The following is a 17,242-nucleotide window of genomic DNA, read 5'->3' as shown; positions in this document are numbered from 1 at the left end:
CAAACCTTGCGTACCTTTAGATTCCCTGGGATGTTAGAAAAGAATGATGTAAAGTTGTCGTAGATACTTTATTTGGAAAAAAGGCATCAAGGTGCAAGCGCAAACTACCCCAAACAGCAACAAGCATTTGTAATGCATAGGTCTTGCATTTGCTTGAGTCAGAGCTATTGGTGTTGAAAATTCATAGCTTTTCTTGCCAAAAGACGAGAGCTGCTGTAAACTTGCCTTAGCGTTATCTATTTTATTTGTTTACGTAAATCAAGCAGCTATTTTAGTAACTGCTAGGAAAACTGAGACTGCTGTAGGCGGCACTAAGCCAAACTGAGAAAAATCAAGGAAAAGCAAATCCTTGAAAAGAACGAATGGCTCTACACCATCCTCTTTCCATCCACTGCTGTCATGGCTTGTTGTTTCTTATTCAGTCTCTGTACCGCACATGCCCTCTCTGTTCCCATCAGTGTTCTCTAGGTTAGATTATTATTATTATTCCTTTGCTCTGAATCTCATTCATCTGCTCTGTTGCTTAAGCCATGACTGGGCCACAAGAGACTGGCAAACAAAGAAACTAACTGAAGCTGCTCCGCTTCAAAACACAAACAAGTCAGGTATCAAAGAGGGCTTTCTAAATTCCAAAGGAATCTGTGCCAGAGGATCACATTTAAAAGATTATGCACCTGCCCAGGCTGGGGGTAGGAAGGCGCGAACCCAAAAACCGGTGGCAAGATCGCCGCATTCAACGGGTAGGAATTGAGGAGAAAACCGCTTTTGATGAAATTCCATAGTTGAGCTTCCCAGGGACTGGAGAATCACAACATGGGGCTCCCATGTTGAAGTCACACGGACTCAACTATACCTAGTGTTTTAGCACTAGCACTGCCACGCATGGGCCACATACCTAAAGGTAACACAAAAACTACAGATCCCAGAATGCAAAGGGTTGTGTGTCGGAAGGCCAGGAGTGGATGGAAGTAATCGCATGAGAAGGAGGGGTGTCTTAATATAAACTTCATTTTTAGGGTGGTTGGTCCAGCAGCTTTGTAACTGCTACCCCTGCTCGGTAGCAAGCTTTAAATCAAAGTTGTTCTTAGTTGCTGAAGTTGAAAGCAAGAACACGCACTGGCTACATTGTTCCAGAACCCTGCCCACAAACAGTCAACAGCACGCGCACAGGCCACAGGTGGCTTGATGTAGCTTGTCAAAGGCAGAGATGCCATAGAAGAAAGTGCAGTAGTGACAGACACTGAGGGTGCACGATGACAGAGGCCATGGTGCAGACGGAACAATCAATCACAGCCCTCCACCCCATCCCCATTCCTTATGCCCCACAGACCACACAGCAGCCTGACCATCACTTGACATGGTGCTTCAACGGCCGCCTTCACCCTCTTTCTGAACAAAACCCATCAGCGCCCCAAAACTGACCGCTTTTATCTTGTGACAGAACGATCAATACCAGTGCATTAATTAAAGGTGAAATAGAGGCACTGTTGTTAGAGGCCAACTAAACAGCAGCAAAGCACACTCCGGAAAGACAGCTCTGTTAGTCCTCGCGCTGCCAGGCCGAGGTCACTTGCTTGTGCAGCCCCAGGGCATGTACCCAGCCAAGAAGGAGTTCATTAAACAGCTCACTCTTGACATGGTTGTGAGAAAGGGTTTCCGGCCTTGGCAGCAAGGCTGCGTTGCCTTACTCGCCTAGTCGGTGGTAACTCACTAACAGATATAACTCGTGGCCAAATTTCAAAACACCATTGAGCGCAAAGGGGACAGACAAAAGAAGAAAAAAAAATGTCATTTGCCCACAGGAAAGCATAAATCGGCAATCGTGCAATTATCCATGTAATGGGGTCAGTCTGCAAGGCGTAACAAAACAGCCTCAAGGCAGGACAAACGTAAAGCATTTACCAATGACATCAAGATATTTTTGCAAGGAAAGCCCAGGGACGAATGAAAGTGATGGGTGTGGTTAAAACCCAGACTAGATTACAACACGTCAGGAAAGCAGCGATTGCGCGCTGCTATGCTGGACCTAACAAAATGGGTTTAGCATTCTAAGGGGGGATTAGCCTAGCAGGCAAGGAGTAAACGAGCATCACAAAAGCAATACATCCATGTGTTGAACAAATAAAATGTGTAAAGGTGCAGTCAGCTCTCTTGAGAGAAAGGCACACATGTAAATTTTATCTTACCTCAAAGGCTGTTAATCCTAAAGTTTCTATCTTGGTAAATGAAGAAATAGCATCAGGTCTTTGGGAACAATAGTGATAGTTAGGGCTTGTCATGTTCTCGAAACTCATTGTTTCATAATATCAGGCAGCGATTTGCAGAGGTGTCCTCCAATTAGACGCTCTACATCCATTAGGCAAAATAAAAGTGGAAACCCACAAGTCCATCGAATTTCATAGACTAGTGATCCTGATTATACTCCAGAATGCGATCTCTCTCCCTTCCCAAGTACAATGTTATGACTTAACACAGTCACATAGGTACAATCAGTGTATTAAACACAGCTGGGCTTTGTTTTATTTATAAGTCATCCTAGGCATCCCATCCAGGAGTCAGCCAAGTAAGAGAATCTGGCTAAAACGTACCCGTTAATGCTCCCACCCAACTGCTTGTGTCTCCAACCAAATGAGGAAACGTGAGCATGGTGTGGGACGGGAATAAATACAGGTCTCAGACGCATCTGCATGCTACTTGTTACCTGTGTAAAATAGAATCATGTCCGGATAAGTCCTCATTGTATCTTAAATGGCAATAAAGTCTTGTGACCTTGTTTTGTGATAAGTATGCCAAGCGTAATCAGCAAAAATGTAGTGTTTGTGGTGACATGAATGTTCTTATTATCAGAGTATTATCAAGCACGAAAATATGTGGTCTCAATATAATCATTAGGGAGGAGGCAAGTGTGTAAGGTGCTGTGCATGCGAGATAGGATCATGAGAACTGGAGTCTTTGTTACACCACAAATGCCAACATCCTTATGTGACAGAGTACTCCACTAAGTATGGTAAACAAGGCAACAGAACGGTAGTGTCGGGGTTGTTATTTCAATGTAATTGTCAGTGTCACTAGGCATACAAATAAGTGGTTGGTGGCAGGTGCATTATGAGGCAAATCGACATCAATGGCAAATTCATTTTAGCAGGTGTAATTCCATGACGTTCAGGAGTGACATGATTGTCTAAAACCATATATAAGATTATGTAGTGTCCACATAGTTACTTACTATTAAGTGTCACAAGGCATAGACATTAATGGTCTTCATTCAGTCACTACAGACCCGGAAAGTAACATAGGTCAATATCATATGCAAATACACAATTTCAGAAGTAGTGTAATGTGGAATAAGGGCAAACTTTGTGTCCTGAATTTCATGTTTACATGTGATCACTTTCTAATCTGCAACAGTGTCAGCCATTTAACATCATCGTTGAGCCATGGTGTTTGTTTGCAGTTGATGCATTCAAGGTTGCTTTTTTTAAGAGCAAAACAAATCGGATTGCTCTCTGGGACGGCTAATGAAGTGTGGGTTATCCATCACCGTCCATCTCAGCTAGTCTTCAGTATGACCAAAGGATACAAAGCGACTGGTCAGTTGTGTAATACTAGGTCTGCAACCGATATTACTTTTATGTTCATTGACTCTTGCCCTCATTTGCTTTGAGGTCATGCAAAGTTGAACTCCCATGGTGTTTTAAAGTCAAGATCAATTTGTGTGAAAGGGTTGGTGAAGGAACATACCAAACAAGTTCCACATGTCCTACTTTTTTTAGAAATCCCCAAAGAGAAGCCTGTGAAGAGGAGTTCAGCTTCCTAGCTGTTGTATGTACCAAAATGCCCTTCAGATTTTGGCTGTGTTTAAACACACAGTGGTTTAGGAAAGGAGATCATCACCAAATTTAGAAAATGCCTATTCCGGTTGATTAATATTTTTATATTATTTAGGAAGCATGAGTAAATGTTCACAAACACATTGCTGTAGTTTTTCTTACAGAACGGCAGCTTGTCAGTTGAACGTATCCGTCTGAAGTGTTCCTTCAGACACATAAGAATTGTACTACTTGTAAGTTCTCTCTCAGGGCCTTAGGATGGTACCTTTCACTTAAGAGGAGAGAATTTCTGTCAAAGGGGTTCCTATATGTTTCAGTTGTGAAATCCCAGTGTGTGGGTATACAACCAGTTCTAAGAAGCGTAAGTTGTTACTGCCGGACTGGACTGGCCTGGCCTGCGAATTTCAGATGAGGAGTTACTCCGTTGTTCCATTGTAGGAAGTTTGTTACGGATGTCTTATCTCCCTCCCAAATAATCAAGATGTCATCCATATATCATTGTCATACTTTGACACTGGTGTAAAAAGGATTTGCCTGTATATAGATGCAAGTGGCCTCAAAACTACATGCATTAGCCAGATTTGGGCTAAATGTACTGCCCATGGGAGTCCCTTTCACTTGTAGATATAATTGATCTTCAAAACAAAAGCTGTTTTCTGTCAAGGCCAGCATTGCACATTGGGTGATGAAGGTGATTGGTGTCTTTTGGGATTCTGAGGTCTTCGGTAGAAGTCGTTCTATTAGTGACCGAGCCTCCAGTTGGGGTATGCACGTTTAAATCGACTAACTCCAGCTCGATCAGCGTATTACTAGAAGGATCAAGGTCAAGGTAATCTAGGCGACAGAAGATAGCTTTAGTAGTGTTTAGATGTGAAGCATTTTTAGCACCAAAGTACAAAGAAAGTGGTCTACCAATGGGGAGAGAGGTCTGAGTGCAGAACCAAATCACAGAGACAATTGGCTGCCCGTTGGATTAATAGGAGCACATATAAGTATGGGACCCTGGGGTTGTCCTATTAAGGAAGTCACGTTCCTGTTTGATAATCAAGGCATGTTTGAAAACTTCTTCAGTCATCCTTTTTATAGTACTCAGTGTGTTTAGTTAGATTCCTCTGAATTGAGAAATAGAAAGTTCTGTCCTCAGTTGTCTTAAGCATTCTCTTCTGTAATCATCTATGTTTAAAAGCTCAATTGCCCCACCTTTGTCTGCTGGTCTAATGGCCAGTGTAGGTTCACTGTCTAATCGTTGTGCAGACTGAAGATCTACATTAGGTAGACTGAAGAATCGAAGATGATGATCCCTGTATTCATTCTGCAGCTCTACATTTATGGTCCTTGTTCTCCACTACCGAGAGGGAAAGCCTAACTTTTAACAGTCTCTATGCAAGATAAAATGTAAATACATGCCTTTCTCATCAGAGTGCTGTGTCCACTACACGTTTTCATGTTTTCTGCGTCACACACGGATATATTGCTTTTGAGATGCCTATTAACAAACTCAGGGGGTTATTACAACTTTGGAGGAGGTGGTAATCCGTCCCAAAAGTGACGGTAAAGTGACGGATATACCACCAGCCGTATTACGAGTCCATTATATCCTATGGAACGGATTAACACCTCCTCCAAAGTTGTAATAACCCCCTAAGTGTGGTGTATGCCACTATCTAATAGCTATCAGACTTATGTTTTTCAGATAAACAGACCTTGAACATTAGAGGGAAACACTTAAAACCTCTTTTCATGCAGGTTGTAATTTTCTATGCTCTTCATTTTCCTAACAGAGAGGGCAACCTTGTCCTGACGAATGTCACATACACCTCATTTTACAATGTTGCAATGGCAGAAACATGTTGAAATCTGCCAGTGGGTCTAATTAACATCCACCACAATTTTAATCTTATTTTTGGGGACACAATAAAATGCACACCGTCCACAAAAGAAGTGGCTTTATCCGTTTAGATTCCCCTCTGCATAGCAACTCTCACATCTCGTGACAAATTCAAGTGGCCTTACCTAAACCCTGTATGATTTTTTAGAAAACGTGTGGCGCTCCCAGACAATACAGCAGGTTGCAGCTCTCAGTTTGATCTTAGTGATAAGTGCCAAGATGGGCCAGTGGATGTAGCATGTCACCTATCAAGTGGGTGACAGCCTTTCGTCCTAAACTGGAAAATAACTCAGACTTTCTATTTCTGTTACTCCCATGTTCTGCAGTGCTGTAGTATTGGCAAGATTGTAATGGAGGGTGTCCTGACTAACTTATGATCCTTCTGGACCACTTTGCGAATGAATACAGTGCATTTTAAACAGCAAGGATGAATTACTAGTACACAATTGAAAGAAACTTTCTCAGCGATTGAGAGCTGTTTCAGTGGAAAGCAGAGATCAATCTAGCTCAAGTCATATTGAGGCAGCATTTCCTCTTCAAGAGTGACCTTTTTTCAGGGTTTTGAAATTAAAACATGTATTTTACCTCATAAAAGAATTCATCCTCAGCATTTGAAAACGTCAATTCATCTTTTGGTTGCTGTCCAGCTGGGTTTCTGGAATTCTTTGCAGCTTCTCTAAAGGTCTTGCTGATCATCAGATAATAGTAGCATTTCCCACATGGCTTATTGGTTCTTTGTGTCTCGGCCAGTTCTTTCCTGATGAGCAGAAAGAGAGATAACCGTTTTTACATAACCTACGATGCTGAACAATGACGAATAATATTAAAGAGTGCACAGAGACACAAACCTACTTGTGACAAAAGCATGACATTTAGCGTGTTGATAATGCTACGTGTCTTCAATCACATCTTCTGTAAAACCACCCGATTTGTCTTCCACGCACTAGAAGGCAATTTTGAGTGATGTATTTAAAGTTCATCTTTTGCCCGGCAGGCGACTTGAAAATGGGATGATAAAAATCACAGAGACTGGAAAGCACTGCTGTTCAATGACAATCGAGGTTGCAATTCAGTTAATATGTAGGCACGAGGTTTAGACTAGGAATGAGTGAAGTTTCTCAACTCTTTCACAGGATACCAAACACTGCAACAAATTAAACAGTAGTGCATGACTGCAGCAACGATACACCAGTGGTGGTACACAAAATTATTCAACCTCGCCACCCCCCCCCCCCCCCAACCCCAGAACGTGAAAGAGGGGGCCCAGTCTCTCATATCTTACAGCTTTAATTCTGGTCTGAATGACGGACCTTGAAGGGGGTGAGGCTCCTATGCACTACAGTGGTTTGTGCTACACCCTTTTGACAAGGTACACACTCACAGGGCCTTTCTGCCACCCCTCACATTCTGTTGGTCAGTTCCGGTCTCATTTGCATTTTTGTTCTGACCACTACAGCATGGGCAAGCCCTTTTCAGACACTGTAACTTATCTGTAAATGACACATTATGCTCTTTCACATGAGCTAGATCTGCACACAACATAGTTCCCTACAGTGCCAAGGACAATGGCAATGTGTGCTTTTTGAGACCAAAAAATACTTTTGCTTTTAGGCAGTACGGCAATAATGTTTCCCTATTCATTATTATATAGTATATATTAACAGCCCAGCAGCTGTAATACCTGACCATAGTAAATTCTGAAATAAGCAAAAGCAAAGTCAATAGGTCTTGTCTGTGCCAAGAGGGATTGGGAAGAGGAGGGAGGGATTTGGGAGAAGACCTACTGGCTTTGCCAATATTTTGTTTTTTTCTTAGCTAGGTGCTGTGAATTTGCACACATGGTAGCCATCTTGGACTAGTTTTTCTTAAAGTTTAAGAAAAACATTCTAGTATTGGGGTGAAGAAGCGTACGCGAGGTCAGCCATCATGGAATGGTTTGTAAACCAAAGAGGCTACCCAGAGAACAGTGTGAGGATGCTGGAGGGGGCGCACTGGTAGGTGAGGGGTAATTAATGCGAGGACAATAAAGGGGGAGTAGCAAAGAGAACAAGATGAGACAAAGGAAGATAAAATAGTTCCTCATGCCCTTCACTGCAAGCTCTTGACGTCAGTATTGGAAGGAAACACCTCATCCAATCAAAACATGGTGAGAACAAAATTTTCCTTGAATGGGACAAAGAAGTCTTGGGAGGGAAACCACTGAATCAGGAGCAAAGACTGACAAAGAAGAAAACCGAGAAGATGGCATGGTTCAAAGAAGTTGAAACCTGTATATGTATATAGGAGCTGGAGCATATTTATATAAGACTGCGAGCAAAAGCAGGAACACAGCAACTGCCTTCTGTTCAAACAGTAGCATTCTTCTTACTCCCATATTTCAATTCCAGCATAAAAATCTAACTACCAATAGACAGCCAAAGATGTGTATGGAAGAGAGACATAAAAACATGCAGATTATCAACATTCTTTTCCTCTCTAGACTGCATTATAGAAGTACTTGGAGATCCAATCAATTTAATAAGATAAGCACATACCAAAACATAAAAATGATTTCTAAGAGACTAACATGAATAGTTATGGCTGGTCAATTAGTGGCAACTGCCTGCAAAAGAAGCCTGATCCAAACAACCAAAAGATGTTTAGTTTGGTATTTGATGGCATTTCTGAACCCCCAACCCTCAACCAACCATTTCTTTAAACCAAGGCCTCGTTTTATTTATTTTGATTACCTCTTGATGTTGTGTTACCATTCTCCCCACCAACCCCATCTGGAGCCACATAACATATGGCGGGCTCTCCCAGTCTGCACCACGGCGCACCTTTAAATAGTTGCAAACTGCGAAAAGGGCCCTATGTAGGAAGTTGGCTCTGTAGGTGCTATTTCAAAGTAAGGAATAGCATGCACAGAGTCCAAGGGTTCCCCTTAGAGGTAAAATAGTGGTAAAAAGAGATAATACTAATGCTCTATTTTGTGGTAGTGTGGTCGAGCAGTAGGCTTATCCAAGGAGTAGTGTTAAGCATTTGTTGTACATACACATAGACAATAAATGAGGTACACACACTCAGACAAATCCAGCCAATAGGTTTTGTTATAGAAAAATATCTTTTCTTAGTTTATTTTAAGAACCACAGGTTCAAATTTTACATGTAATAGCTCTTTTGAAAGGTATTGCAGGTAAGTACTCTAGGAACTTTGAATCATTACTTTAGCATGTATACTTTTTACATAAAACACAATAAGCTGTTTTAAAAGTGGACACAGTGCAATTTTCACAGTTCCTGGGGGAGGTAAGTTATTGTTAGTTTCAACAGGTAAGTAAGGCACTTACAGGTTTCAGTTTTTGGTCCAAGGTAGCCCACCGTTGGGGGTTCAGAGCAACCCCAAAGTTATCACACCAGCAGCTCAGGGCCGGTCAGGTGCAAAGGTCAAAGAGGTGCCCAAAACACATAGGCTATAATGGAGAGAAGGGGGTGCCCCGGTTCCAGTCTGCAAGCAGGTAAGTACCCGCGTCTTCGGAGGGCAGACCAGGGAGGTTTTGTAGGGCACCGGGGGGGGGGACACAAAGTAGCACAGAAAGTACACCCTCAGCAGCGCGGGGGCGGCCGGGTGCAGTGTGCAAACACGCGTCGGGTTTCCTTCAGGTTTCAATGGGAGACCAAGGGGTCTCTTCAGCGATGCAGGCAGGCAAGGGGGGGGCTCCTCGGGGTAGCCACCACCTGGGCAAGGGAGAGGGCCTCCTGGGGGTCACTCCTGCACAGAAGTTCCGTTTCTTTAGGGGCTGGGGGCTGCGGGTGCAGGGTCTTTTCCAGCCGTCGGGAAATGGAGTTCAGACAGTCGCGGTCAGGGGGAGCCTGGGGATTCCCTCTGCAGGCGTCGCTGTGGGGGCTCAGGGGGGACAACTTTGGTTACTCACAGTCGTAGAGTCGCCGGAGGGTCCTCCCTGAGTTGGTTGTTCTCCACCAGTCGAGTCGGGGTCGCCGGGTGCAGTGTTGCAAGTCTCACGCTTCTTGCGGGGAGTTGCAGGGGTCTTTAAATCTGCTCCTTGTAACAAAGTTGCAGTTCTTTTGGAGCAGTGCCGCTGTCCTCGGGAGTTTCTTGTCTTTTTCGAAGCAGGGCAGTCCTCAAAGGATTCAGAGGTCGCTGGTCCCTTGGAAAGCGTCGCTGGAGCAGGTTTCTTTGGAAGGCAGGAGACAGGCCGGTAAGTCTGGGGCCAAGGCAGTTGGGGTCTTCTGTTCTTCCTCTGCAGGGGTTTGTCAGCTCGGCAGTCCTTCTTCTTGTAGTTGCAGGAATCTCAAATCTTAGGTTCAGGGAAGCCCTTAAATACTAAATTTAAGGGCGTGTTTAGGTCTGGAGGGTTAGTAGCCAATGGCTACTAGCCCTGAGGGTGGGTACACCCTCTTTGTGCCTCCTCCCAAGGGGAGGGGGTCACATCCCTAATCCTATTGGGGGAATCCTCCATCTGCAAGATGGAGGATTTCTAAAAGTTAGAGTCACCTCAGCTCAGGACACCTTAGGGGCTGTCCTGACTGGCCAGTGACTCCTCCTTGTTATTCTCATTATTTTCTCCGGCCTTGCCGCCAAAAGTGGGGGCCGGGGCCGGAGGGGGCGGGCAACTCCACTAGCTGGAGTGTCCTGCGGTGCTGTGACAAAGGGGTGAGCCTTTGAGGCTCACCGCCAGGTGTTACAGCTCCTGCCTGGGGGAGGTGTTAGCATCTCCACCCAGTGCAGGCTTTGTTACTGGCCTCAGAGTGACAAAGGCACTCTCCCCATGGGGCCAGCAACATGTCTCTAGTGTGGCAGGCTGCTGGAACCAGTCAGCCTACACAGATAGTCGGTTAAGTTTCAGGGGGCATCTCTAAGGTGCCCTCTGTGGTGTATTTTACAATAAAATGTACACTGGCATCAGTGTGCATTTATTGTGCTGAGAAGTTTGATACCAAACTTCCCAGTTTTCAGTGTAGCCATTATGGTGCAGTGGAGTTCGTGTAAAACAGACTCCCAGACCATATACTCTTATGGCTACCCTGCACTTACAATGTCTAAGGTTTTGCTTAGACACTGTAGGGGCACAGTGCTCATGCACTGGTACCCTCACCTATGGTATAGTGCACCCTGCCTTAGGGCTGTAAGGCCTGCTAGAGGGGTGTCTTACCTATACTGCATAGGCAGTGAGAGGCTGGCATGGCACCCTGAGGGGAGTGCCATGTCGACTTACTCATTTTGTTCTCACTAGCACACACAAGCTGGTAAGCAGTGTGTCTGTGCTGAGTGAGGGGTCTCTAGGGTGGCATAATACATGCTGCAGCCCTTAGAGACCTTCCCTGGCATCAGGGCCCTTGGTACCAGAGGTACCAGTTACAAGGGACTTATCTGGATGCCAGGGTGTGCCAATTGTGGAATCAAAAGTACAGGTTAGGGAAAGAACACTGGTGCTGGGGCCTGGTTAGCAGGCCTCAGCACACTTTCAATTCAAAACATAGCATCAGCAAAGGCAAAAAGTCAGGGGGTAACCATGCCAAGGAGGCATTTCCTTACACCCTATTACAGTAAATGTGCTTCCCCCACAGCAGCTGCAAACTTGTGCTGCCTTAGAGGCAGCACATTCACGTGAAACAGAGCAGCTGCTTCAAAGCTGCTTAGTGCTTCACTGTGCAGGCTGCAACCCATCTGCACTTTAAAGAAGGTAAAAGAGATCCCTTTGCAGGCGGGTGCAGTGAGTAGCTGCACGCGCCTGCATGGGGATGTCTGGGGTGGAGGGGTCTAAAGGACCCCTTTCCACCCCTTCAGAGGACTGCCATTGGAAGGTACATTGACGGTGCGCCACCTTTTTGTGGTGCACTTAGTGTGCCTCTTTAGCTACTTTGCCTTTGCACATGCCTCCAAAAGTCAGTGTAGGCGCAGAGGCAAAGACATTCCAGCATTTACTTGGGGCTATTTCCCCATGCATATGAGATGGTGTTGGTGCTACATGTGCACCAGCCCCATCTGTATTACAGAAGGGGCCGCACAAGCATCTGCAGCTCCTTCTGTAATCTCAAAGTGCCCGGCTGGCACACATGCACATTGCGCGCCGGGGCATTGTCTGTAATATGGCCCCTGGCCCCATCTAACATGTGAAACGTCTGGCATTCCTAGGTGCTAATACAGCACTGTTGCCCAGAACAGGGCGCAATACCACAATAACACTGCAATAACTACCCCAGTTGTAATCTTTGTTTTAACAATTAATTAAATTGCCTCCTGTAAGGAAATGCCTCCTTGGCATGGTTACCCCCTGACTTTTTGCCTTTGCTGATGCTAAGTTATGATTTGAAAGTGTGCTGGGGCCCTGCTAACCAGGCCCCAGCACCAGTGTTCTTTCCCTAAACTGTACCTTTGTCGCCACAATTGGCACAACCCTGGCACACAGGTAAGTCCCTTGTAACTGGTACCCCTGGTACCAAGGGCCCTGATGCCAGGGAAGGTCTCTAAGGGCTGCAGCATGTCTTATGCCACCCTAGGGACCCCTCACTCAGCACATACACACTGCTTCACAGCTTGTGTGTGCTGGTGGGGAGAAAATGACTAAGTCGGCATGGCACTCCCCTCAGAGTGCCATGCCAACCTCACACTGCCTGTGGCATAGGTAAGTCACCCCTCTAGCAGGCCTTACAGCCCTAAGGCAGGGTGCAATATACCACAGGTGAGGGCATATGTGCATGAGCACTATGCCCCTACCGTGTCTAAGCCAAAAATTAGACATTGTAAGTGCAGGGTGGCCATAAGAGTGCATGGTCTGGGAGTCTGTCAAACATGAACTCCACAGCACCATAATAGCTACACTGAAAACTGGGAAGTTTGGTATCAAACTTCTCAGCACAATAAATGCACACTGATGCCAGTGTGCACTTTATTGTAAAATACACCCAGAGGGCATCTTAGAGATGCCCCCTGAAAACATACCCGACTTCCAGTGAGGGCTGACTAGTTTTTGCCAGCCTGCCACACACCAGACATGTTGCTGGCCTCATGGAGAGAGTGCCTTTGTCACTCTGTGGCCAGGAACAAAGCCTGTACTGGGTGGAGGTGCTTCTCACCTCCCCCTGCAGGAACTGTAACACCTGGCGGTGAGCCTAAGGCTCTCCCCCTTTGTTACAGCGCCACAGGGCATCCCAGCTACTGGAAATGCCCACCCCTCCGGCCACTGCCCCCACTTTTGGCAGCAAGGCTGGAGGAGATAATGAGGAAAACAAGGAGGAGTCACCCACCAGTCAGGACAGCCTCTAAGGTGTCCTGAGCTGAGGTGACTTACTTTTAGAAATCTTGTAGAAGGAGGATTCCCCCAATAGGATTAGGGATGTACCCCCCTCCCCACAGGGAGGAGGCACAAAAAGGGTGTAGCCACCCTCAAGGACAGTAGCCATTGGCTACTGCCCTCCCAGACCTAAACACACCCCTAAATTCAGTATTTAGGGGCCCCCAGAACCGAGGAAGAGAGATTCCTGCAACCTAAAGAAGGACTGCTGATCTGAAGCCCTGCAGTGAAGACGGAGACGACAACTGATTTGGCCCCAGCCCCACCGGCCTGTCTCCCTACTTCAACGTAAACTGCAACAGCGACGCATCCAACAGGGACCAGCGACCTCTGAAGCCTCAGAGGACTGCCCTGCATCTAAAGGACCAAGAATCTCCCGAGAACAGCGGCCCTGTTCAACAAACTGCAACTTTCTGCAACAAAGAAGCAACTTTAAAGACCCCACGTTTCCCGCCGGAAGCGTGAGACTTTCCACTCTGCACCCGACGCCCCTGGCTCGGCCTGCAGAAAACAAACACCTCTGGGAGGACTCCCTAGCGACTGCGAGCCCGTGAGTAGCCAGAGTTGACCCCCCTGAACCCCACAGCGACGCCTGCAGAGGAAATCCAGAGGCTCCCCCTGACCGCGACTGCCTGTAACAAGGGACCAGACGCCTGGAACCAACACTGCGCCCGCAGCCCCCAGGACCTGAAGGAACTGAACTCCAGTGCAGGAGCGACCCCCAGGCGACCCTCTGCCTAGCCCAGGTGGTGGCTACCCCGAGGAGCCCCCCTGTGCCTGCCTGCATCGTTGAAGAGACCCCTGGGTCTCCCCATTGCTTTCAATACAAAACCAGACGCCTGTTTGCACTCTGCACCCGGCCTCCCCTGCGCCGCTGAGGGTGTACTTTCTGTGCCTGCTTGTGTCCCCCGCCCCAGGGCCCTACAAAACCCCCCCTTGTCTGCCCTCCGAGGACGCAGGTACTTACCTGCTGGCAGACTGGAACCGGGGCACCCCTGTTTCCATTGAAGCCTATGTGTTTTGGGCACCTCTTTGACCTCTGCACCTGACCGGCCCTGAGCTGCTGGTGTGGTAACTTTGGGGTTGCCTTGAACCCCCAACGGTGGGCTACCTTGGACCCAACTTTGAACCCTGTAAGTGTTTTACTTACCTGTGAACTTAACAATTACTTACCTCCCCCAGGAACTGTTGATTTTTGCACTGTGTCTACTTTTAAAATAGCTTATTGCCATTTTTGTCAAAACTGAACATGCTATTGTGATTATTCAAAGTTCCTAGAATACCTGAGTGAAATACCTTTCATTAGAAGTATTACTTGTAAATCTTTAACCTGTGGTTCTTAAAATAAACTAAGAAAATATATTTTTCTGTATAAAAAAACCTATTGGCCTGGAGTAAGTCTTTGAGTGTGTGTTCCTCTTTATTGCCTGTGTGTGTACAACAAATGCTTAACACTACCCTCTGAGAAGCCTACTGCTCGACCACACTACCACAAAATAGAGCATTGGAATTATCTCTTTTTGCCACTATCTTACCTCTAAGGGGAACCCTTGGACTCTGGGCACACTATTTCTTACTTTGAAATAGTATATAATAGTATATACAGAGCCAACTTCCTACACCTCCTGCATCACTTCACCTTGCCTGTCCCCCGTCCACTAGTGCCCCAAAAACACCCCCCCCCCCATCTGTGAGCTTAGGGAGCTCTAGATGAAGCGGAGGGTGTGTGGGGCTTCAGCTTAATGTAAGCACACCAATGACTAACCCAGGACTGGGACTAGAAATGTCCCCTAAGGTACCCTGATTTGCTTTCCCTACTAAGCTAACATTCGGATTTTGTCACACACAATGCTAGCTCTGTACTAAGTCATGAAAATTAGTACCTTAATATTTAAAACAAGACCTTCTTAACCAGTGCTCCTTGCATCTATCTCAGTCATAAATTAAACTGTGTACTAATGCAATCACAATGAGAAACCTAAACTTCAATAAGAAAATAACTATGCCATATTGACACTGAGGGGCTCCGCCGCCTGTCAAAGTCCTTCTTCGGGATGACCGCCTATGTGGCTGTCCCTCTGCCTGCCCTATTACGAGTTTCCTGCTGGGCCGGCGGGCGGAAACAGCGTTTCTACCCGCTGGCCCAGTGGGAAACTCTACAACATTGACGCTGGCTCGTAATTGAGCCGGTGGCAGTGTTGCGGTGCGTCTGGTGCAACAGCACCCGTCACGCTTTTCACTGCCCATGATTCAGGCAGTGACAAGCGAGAGGGAGCTGTCCATGGGGGCCCCTGCACTGCCCAAGTGCAGGGGCCCCATGGGCCCCCAACATCTTCCTTCTGCCAGCCTTTCCATGGCAGTGTGAGCAAAGGCTGGCGGAAAGGAGACTCAAACTGCGGATTACGACCGTCAAGACCACCAGGCTGTCGACTGGCAGCAATCTGGCAGTGCTGGTGCTCGGACCATGGCGGCTCCGCCACAGTCGTAATGTAGCGGTTGAACCGCCATCATGGTGGCGGGCCAACCGCCACACTCGTAAAGAGGCCTAAGTGACACATGGATAACTGGTACTTATCACTCCACTATAGATTGCTCAGGTTTGACAATTGTCTCTAAGATTTACTACAATGTTGAGAATGGGGGTACCCACGTTAGTTGAAAAATATATTTTCAAAGGAGACATTTTAGCCACTATACATTGCACTTTGACTATGCACTCTGAGCGATTGACCGGGTCGTGTATGCATTTTATTTTGCGGAGGAACCTGCAGATTTTGTTTCCCAGCTTGCTCTGTGGCACATCATTTCAATATTGTTATACAACTTTAATATCTGGATTGATATCCCTAACCTTTCACCCTGGTTCAGCCAGAATTGACAATCTACATCCCTTGCACTCACTGAAATACTTTACCTCTGAACACAAGAGTCTGCCTGTATTTGAAATGTAATACTTGCATCCTTCAGTTTTTGTCACAGTTAATTTCTCTTTTACCCAAAGTATGACAGACAAGCTGGCAATGACTTAATATTTCCTGGTTGATCTCGGGAGCTGAGCTACATGAAGCAGCCTCTGCCATCTATATTTTCCATGATAAAAAAAGGGGCAAATGCTCAGCACCCTCCTCTCTACCTACAACACAGCATCTCTTACAAGGCTCAGTCTCAAAATCACTTTTATTAATATCTTCAACACGCTGGGCTCTCAGAAAAGTTCCAAATCTGAAGACAAATAATTCATGCAGAAACTGATCACCAGGTTAACTGGAGCTGGCATCAAAACTATACTCCATAATAATATGCATTTGATAGTTTTTTTACTTTGAAATGGTCCGGATTAATGATCATGAGTGGCTGTAAAGCCAAATTAAAGGAAAGAAATGCTTATGGTTAAGACAGATTGAAGAAAGCAGACAAGGAGCATCAAATAATTACCATTATTTGCATGCCAACAGATCAACTATAAATGTGATATTGTTTACAGAATAAAAAAGTGCTGCTCTTTCATTAATTTGAAAAGTAGGTCTCTTTTGGGGGTTAACATATTGCGTTTGTTAGGCATATAGATGCATATTTATTATATATGTGATAGGAATGGAGAGCATGGTACAATTTTATTTCTAGATAAAAAAAATATTTTGTTTGAAACTTTGAGTGAAAAAAGGGCTGTGCCATCCCTTTGACCAAAGACTGATAACCTAATAAGTTTTTTTTTGTTGTTGTTTTTTTAAAATAGTGAACTAATTCCCTGTGAGGGTACCAGCCGCTCTGTAGCAGGTGTGTGAGACCATTTCTGGGAGCTTGCGTGAGAAGCCAGGTCTTCAGCTTCTTGCAAAAGTCAATAAGGGAGGAGGCGGCTCCGATGTGATGTAAGAGGTAGGTCCAAGCTTCAGGGGCCAGGTACGAGAAGGTACAGTTCCCAGCTCTGCTTTTATGTATGTGTTGAGTGTGTGCTAGTGAAAGACCGGCAGATTAGAGGTGTCTGGAAGGTCGGTGGAAGTGAATACGGCTATTCAGGCAGACAGAGCTAGTGTTGTGGCGAGCTTTGTAGGGTTAGGTGAGGAGTTTAAAGTGTATGCGCTTGTGTACTGGGAGCCTATGGAGTTCTCAAAAGTGTGGTGTGAGTGGGCTTGATGTGGGAAATCGAGAGCGAGTCTGCCTACTGCATTTTGGACGAGCTGCAGTAATCTTGTGAGCTAGTTGGTAATCCCTACATACAGGATGTTTCC

At 45.9% G+C, this 17,242-nt stretch overlaps 1 protein-coding gene across 2 annotated transcripts in view; it reads right to left on the bottom strand.

Moving 5' to 3' along the window:
• Positions 1-17,242, bottom strand: part of BCCIP (BRCA2 and CDKN1A interacting protein) — a 226,144-nt gene that overhangs the window by 113,349 nt on the left and 95,553 nt on the right. For both annotated transcript variants that reach the window (XM_069239708.1, XM_069239707.1), the window contains exon 6: positions 6,304-6,475. In XM_069239708.1, coding sequence (XP_069095809.1) covers positions 6,304-6,475 — 172 coding nt within the window. The remainder of the gene's footprint in view (positions 1-6,303; positions 6,476-17,242) is intronic.

Source organism: Pleurodeles waltl, chromosome 6, assembly GCF_031143425.1.
Source record: "Pleurodeles waltl isolate 20211129_DDA chromosome 6, aPleWal1.hap1.20221129, whole genome shotgun sequence".
Classification (NCBI taxonomy): Eukaryota; Metazoa; Chordata; class Amphibia; order Caudata; family Salamandridae; genus Pleurodeles; species Pleurodeles waltl.
The sequence above is the reverse complement of the archived record's forward strand: the minus strand, read 5'-3'. Positions and strand labels throughout refer to the sequence as shown.